Raw genomic sequence first — 7,500 nt, 5'->3', positions numbered from 1 at the left:
TTGTGTAATGTGTCACAATATGTTAATTCACTGTTGGAAGTAATTACAGTTACTGTACACTACAGGAAGAAGGGTGACCTACTGTGAAGTGTGACCACACTTAAAAACTGACAGGAGATCACCATTGGCCATAATGATCATCTGATCTGCAATCTACCTTTACCATTGTGACGGCAGCTGGTGAAAGGGGGAACAAGTCGGCAACCAATCCAAATGTTCAGACTTTCATTCAGAACAATTTAATACAATTTCAACGATGTTGAAAATCAATGACACACTCGCTAGTCAAGCCAAAATATTGCAATGCAACGGATTCATTGAGTAATCCCCACTACTACCTAGTTAACTATAACACATTGCAACATTGTTACCTCACAAAACAAGCTTGTTAGTTGACTAGTGTGTCATTGATTTTCAACAACGTTGACATTTATTTACAGATCGTTTCAGAATAAAAGTCTGAACATTTGTTCGGTTGCTGACTTGTTCCCTCTTTCACCAGCAGCCGTCCCCGTTGGTCATGATGTGACCAGACATGGGTTCAAACACCTCACTGGGCTCGGTGGTGTTCGCCTGACGCAACTGAACCGTCCGTCACTGCAGGCCGGCTCAAGCGAACACTCGACGTATTTGAAAGGACGTCTATCAGTACTATCTGAACCCATATCTGGGTTCCGATTCCTGTAGCCCCGTTACCTATGCGGTCCAGACGGTCCAGCGCCACGGTCTCGAAGGCCCGTCTCATCATGGGGTACTCCTCCAGAACCTCGTTGAAGTCGTCCACAGACAGGGAGTACAGGCGACAGTAGGTGTCTGCCCTCACACTGGCCGTCCTTCGGCCCCTCGTCAGCAGACAGATCTCTGGACAGAACACAGGGAGGAGACACAGGAACATCAACACACAGATCTCTGGACAGAACACAGGGAGGAGACACAGGGACATCAACACACAGAAGAGACACAGGGACATCAACACACAGAGGAGACACAGGAACATCAACACACAGATGGCCATCGACCTATCCTGCATGTCATCCCTCCTATCTCTCACCCTCACCCTGTCAGTCTCTACTGTCTCTATCCCAATAACATATTTTTTAAAGAGGTCAAGATGCAGCGATTGTGTCAGACACTGTACTGTGCAGAAGTGTGTGTGTGTGTGCGTGTATGCGTGCGTGCAGGTGTGTGTGTGTGTGTGTGTGTGTGTCCTGTCAACCTAGTGTGGATTAACTGTATTGTAGTGTACTTATCATAAGTCAGTAGGGTCATTGTTTTGAGAGCTGACACTTTGAAAGACCTTCTGTTTCCTCTGATCCCAGTCCACCTCTGTGAGCCAAAGGGATTAGCCTACCCTATGCTAACTGTGTTTTTGGTTATGAAAAGCCTATTATACAGGAAAAATATCACTGCTGTCACTTAGTGTTTGTGACAAAAATAGGGCACTTTCTAACAAAAAATGGGAAATGCTGAAATGTGCTTTTTTTCTTCTTTTTCGCATTAAAAATGTGAATTTTCTGTAATCCACAGCTGAAGCACTTAATGCCATTTTCAAAGCTTAGCGGTCTGCCAGCCCTCATCTGCCATGCCAGATCAAGAGAATAACACTCCGTTAAAGAGGACGCAGTGCTGTAGAGCTCTGGCACAAACGCACAAACAGAACCCCATCGCTGTGTGTGTGTGTGTGTCTGTATGCGTGTGAGTGCGTGCATGTGTGTGTGCGTAGCATGTGCTCCTCTGCCACACTCACACACATTCCGGCTCACACTTTCATCTCTTTCATCTCTCACTCCCAGTCCACACTTTCACACTCATTCCATCGCAATAAACCCATTTTCCAACTCATTCCCACTCTCTCTTTCAAGTCTCGGGATGGGATCCACTCCCTTGTTCTCGCTCCGTCTTTCCTGACAATGCGACTCACTTACTTCACCTTTCATCTCAGCTCTATTATAATCTCACCTTCCCACTGTCTCTGAGTCTCACCCTCTTCTCCTCGACCGTCACACTCTCTCTCTCTCTCTCTCTCTCTCTCTCTCTCACACACACACACACACACACACGCACACACACACACACACACACACACACACACACACACACACACACACACAGAGAAACACACAGAGAAACACACACACACACACACACACACAGAGACACCTACAAATACACACACACACACACACACACACAAAGACATACACACACACACACACACAAAGACATACACACACACACACACACACACACACAGAGACACCTACAAATACACACACACACACACACACACACACACAAAGACATACACACACACAAATACACACACACACACACACACACAAAGACATACACACACACACACACACACAAAGACATACACACACAAAGACACACACACACACACACACACACACACACACACACACACACACTGCCTGTCACTGTGCTGTGCATGGTACAGTAGTTCTGAGGAGAGTGGCTCTGTGTTCTCTCTAGTGCTGCCAGATCCACAGCCAGAGCCTCCCTGTCCCTGTTCATGTCTGCCCTAATGAAAAACAACATGTGCAGCGGGGCCTCGTGTGCGTGTGTATGTGTGTGTGTCTGTGTCTGTGTGTGTGAGAGAGAAAATTGTGTCTCTGAGCTGCTGGGTAACTCCTGTGCGTATTTTTGTGTGAGAGAGAGTGTGTGCGTGTGTGTGTGTGTGTGTGTGTATGCGTGCGAGTGTGTTCCCGGGTCATACCCGGCTCTGCCTGCGTTGGGGGGTCCGTTTCTGCAGGCCTGGTCCCAGTAATCCCCTCTAGAGAGGAGCGTTGTGGCTGTGTTAAATCCTCTTGCCCCGTGGCTTTCTGGTTGAAGCCAGCATCGCCGAGATGAGACACTGAGCTGCAGAGAGCCTTCTGGCCCTTATCTCACTGTCTTATACAGATGGGATGTGAAGCCCAGACACTTAACAGTGGTATCTGAAGTCTAGCTGCCGCGGAACTTAGCACAGGGGGCAGAGAGCAGTGAGCAGCTCAACACTAAACAATGAGGGATTAGCACCCACCACCGAGCAACGGGGAGCTAAACGGAGGGCCGAACCCTGAACTCTGAACTCTGAACACGCGAGTTTTGAAAGCATTGAACACTGAAAAGCGGGACCAGACCTGAGTGAAAATGATAGTCACCGTACACCCTACTCCAGTATGTGTATGACATTCAGTCATGTGCGAGTTCAATTCAAATTTCCTGTTCCAACAGTGGAATTAACAACAAAGGTTTCGTCTGATATTGGTATGATATTGTTCTCTCTGCGTTCACTATGAAACGTTTCTTCTTTGATGCACTGTGAACGTCCTGAAGCACAAAATCTCATCGACTGAGAGGATCACTACATTCGATCTTGCTTGCAGCGTACGGTATATTGGTGATGAAATACAAGCGTATTTGATTTGTTTGCATTTTACTACAAAGTTGACATCTTGGCCAGGTCTCCCTTGAAAAACGGATCATGTATCTGAAGGGACTGGTTGTATAAAATATGTACACTACCGTTCAAAAGTTTGGGGTCACCCAGACAATTTCGTGTTTTCCATGAAAATTCACACTTTTATTTATCAAATGAGTTGCAAAATGAATAGAAAATATAGTCAAGACATTGACAAGGTTAGAAATAATGATTTTTATTTGAAATAATAATTTTGTCCTTCAAACTTTGCTTTCGTCAAAGAATGCTCCCGTTGCAGCAATTACAGCATTGCAGACCTTTGGCATTCTAGCTGTTAATTTGTTGGTAAAAGTTGGTAATCTGAAGAAATTTCACCCCACGCTTCCTGAAGCACCTCCCACAAGTTGGATTGGCTTGATGGGCACTTCTTGCGTACCATACGGTCAAGCTGCTCCCACCACAGCTCAATGGGGTTGAGAGCTGGTGACTCAGCTGGCCACTCCATTACAGACAGAATACTAGCTGCCTGCTTCTTCCCTAAATAGTTCTTGCATAATTTGGAGGTGTGCTTTGGGTCATTCAAGCGCTGTCCACAGGGTATGGCATGGCGTTGCAAAATTGAGTGATAGCCTTCCTTATTCAAAATCCCTTTTACCTTGTACAAATCTCCCACGTTACCAGCACCAAAGCAGCCCCAGACCATCACATTACCTCCACCATGCTTGACAGATGGCATCAGGCACTTCCAGCATCTTTTCACTTGTTCTGCGTCTCACAAATGTTCTTCTGTATGAACACCTCAAACTTCTAGTTGTCTGTCCATAACACTTTTTTCCAATCTTCCTCTGTTCAATGTCTGTGTTCTTTTGCCCATATTAATATTTTCCTTTTATTGGCCAGTCTCAGATATGGCTTTTTCTTTGCCACTCTGCCTAGAAGGCCAACATCCCGGAGTCGCCTCTTCACTGTAGACGTTGACACTGGTGTTTTTCATTTAATGAAGCTGCCAGTTCAGGACCTGTGAGGCATCTATTTCTCAAACTAGAGATTCTAATGTTCTAATGTCTTCTTTCTCAGTTGTGCACCGGGGCCTCCCACTTCTCTTTCTACTCTGGTTAGAGCCTGTTTGTGCTGTTCTCTGAAGGGAGTAGTACACACCGTTGTAGGAAATGTTCAGTTTCTTGGCAATTTCTCACATGGAATAGCCTTCATTTCTAAGAACAAGAATAGACTGTCGAGTTTCATATGAAAATTCAATTTTTTTCTCATTTTGAGAGTATAATCGAACCCACAAATGTGATGCTCCAGATACTCAACTAGCTCAAAGGAAGGCCATTTGTATAGCTTCTCTAACCAGCAAAACCGTTTTCAGCTGTGCTAACGTAATTGCACAAGGGTTTAGCTTTTTAACGCGATTAGCAAACACAATGTACCATTAGAACACTGGAGTTGCTGGAAATGGGCCTCTATACACCTATGTAGATATTCCTTTTCAGATGTTTGCAGCTAGAATAGTCATTTTCCACATTAACAATGTATAGAGTGTATTTCTGATTAATTTAATGTTATCTTCACTGAAAAAAACTGTGCTTTTCTTTCAAAAATAAGGACATTTCTAAGTGACCCCAAACTTTTGAACGGTAGTGTGAATAAATACATACTGTACATGTTGACCTTGATTCTGTCCTGCTTATCCACACATTCTTCCTAGTCCCATGTATGGACAGCTCTTCTGACTCACTTCTCCTGTGACAATCCTCTGACAACATTGAGCTCTCTGGACAGCGCTGAATGTATGTTCTAGAGGCGTGCTTTTCTTCTTATGCTGTCGTAGCTAGTCCTGAAGCTCTGTTTGGGTAATCGTGTTCAAACACTGGCACCATGAATCCAGAGAAGAAAATTGATTTCATCTCTGTGGTGAATCGTTGCACAAGCGCAACGGCTGCCGTCGGCCTATATTGCTCAAGGCTATGCTGAGAGTATGAAGAAAATATGTACTGACAATGTGCTCATTAAAATTGAATTGCTCCAATTTAAGATGAATGTTGTACTGAAATAGCGGAAAAACCCAGGATGCGCTGGCGTATGACCGTGGTTAGCGCACATGCTTGGCCCCGCGCGGTGGAGGTACCTGACCCATGTGACTTGGGATCTCACTGAAGAGGAGGCTCCCCAGCGTCCCCCTGTTCAGCCACTCAGAGAGGAGAGGAAAGGGGCATGCCAGGCAGCGTGACAGGCAGACGGGGCAGGCTCTGGAGAAGTGTGTGTGTGTGGGGGGGGAGGGGGGCATGGGTGTGTGCGTGCATGCCTGTCCGATGTTTGTGTGCATGAGTGATTGCCTGTGTGTGTGTGTGTGTGTGTGTGTGCATCCCCCCGTGGTGAGGTATCTGTCCTGTGGCCTGGTTTGGGGAGCCTCACCTGGACTCCGAGCCCTCCTGTCAGCTCCCATCTCCGTCTCCCACGCCGCCCCCAGCTCTCAGAGAGGACACTCTCTAACCTTTGAGTCATCCGCACCGGGCGGCCTGACTCCCCTTGACACTCGCTCACAGCATTAGCATAGGGTAATCCAAACGCTTTGGCCAACGGCTACACTAGCAACTAGCATGCATCTCCACAGAGAGGTCAGGTGGGTGGCCAGTTGTGTCACCACGGCTGGTGTTGTCTTGCAGGGGTGGCTGGTGGAGGTGGAAATCGGCTCGTTGTCATGCAGGGAAAGGAATGAGTGTGTGAGTGTGTGAGTGTGTGTGTGTGTGTGTGTGTGTGTGTGAGTGTGTGATAGCATCCAGCGTCCCGTTCCCATGTGTTACAATTGAGCCCGTACTCCGACGTCTACCCCACACCAGGTGTCAGGGTTTCATGTCACTATTCATCGCATGTCTTCCTTCCCGAAATGTTAAGCGACTGACTGTTCTGGGGGGTGAGTTTTCCTGAAACTGCCTTCGTAGTAACGAGATCATCTTTCCTCCATAGCATACGACGAGTTAAAGACATTAAAGACGTTTGCGCTACAACGCTTTTGTGCAATTTTGTGCCCTTTTTTCAGTTGCACAGAGATCACTACCTTTATTCAAAGGTTAAGCTCATAGCGTGTCGAGTAAACAAAGTGGTTCTAGGCAGACGGTACATTATGAACTCCCCTGATCCAGCCTTCCTCCAGCAGGAGAGGTAGAGGCTGAGGTAAAGTGGGTTAAGGACCGGGAGGATTACCTGAGACTCTGTTGGCAACCCAGACTCACTGACTCACTCAGTCAGGCCGTTGATTTGGCAGCTCTACAGCCAGCGTCTCCACAGAGACAGAGAGAGAGAGGGGGGGGAGGGAGAGATGAGAGAGAGAGAGAGAGAGCTAGGGGGCTACATCAAAACGTATAAGAATAGCTGTCAGTCAGACAGACAGACAGACAGACAGACAGACAGACAGAGATGAGAGCAGGAGGCAGGTGGAGCAGGTGACAGAGGAAGCCACTCCAGTCCACCGCGGGGACGGTAAGGGACCAGAGATTTAAGGAGCACCTTGCTCAGAGTGGACTAGCCAAAGCCGAGTGGAGACACGCAATGACACAGGGGATTTCAGGACTGAACAGTCAATTCTTTCCCTCTTTTTTTTTCTTCCACACACACCACCCCCTCCCCCCCCCCACCTCCCCCCAACCACCAACCACTACCTGCCACCGCTACCTTGCTGACTTGATGGGGGAAGTGAACCGTCGTGGAGGCACAAGGCACAATCAAAGGAGCCCACTTGATAAGCACCTCTCTGATGGACATCTCCACAGCCACTGTAAGGTCACTGTGCTCTACTGTGTCGAGGAGAGTAGCAGTGCGCCGTTCACACAGCAGTTACAGGGAGGCACACAAAGGATGACCTAGAGCAACACAATAACACCACCCATCTGGAGGAGCGAGTGGCCTTCTAGATGACTCTCCAGATAACAGGGGCTGAATAGCAGCCGTACAGAGGCTGGGAGGACTGGGGTTGGTGTGTGTGTGTGTGTGTGTGTGTGTGTGTGTGTGTGTGTGTGAGAGAGAGAGAGTGAGTGTGTGTGTGTGTGTGTTTGTGCGTGTGTGTGTGTGTG

The 7,500-nt window shown here is 47.5% G+C and overlaps 1 protein-coding gene across 1 annotated transcript in view; it reads right to left on the bottom strand.

Annotated features, from left to right (window-relative positions):
- The window catches only part of hcn4 (hyperpolarization activated cyclic nucleotide-gated potassium channel 4), a gene marked incomplete at both ends in the record, with an annotated part of 72,001 nt that overhangs the window by 6,152 nt on the left and 58,349 nt on the right, over positions 1–7,500 (bottom strand). Inside the window, one exon of the mRNA XM_080539719.1 lies at positions 697–861. Coding sequence (XP_080395845.1) covers positions 697–861 — 165 coding nt within the window. The remainder of the gene's footprint in view (positions 1–696; positions 862–7,500) is intronic.

This window comes from Nansenia antarctica, assembly GCF_963989245.1.
Source record: "Nansenia antarctica genome assembly, chromosome: 9".
Lineage (NCBI taxonomy): Eukaryota > Metazoa > Chordata > Actinopteri > Argentiniformes > Microstomatidae > Nansenia > Nansenia antarctica.
The sequence above is the reverse complement of the archived record's forward strand: the minus strand, read 5'-3'. Positions and strand labels throughout refer to the sequence as shown.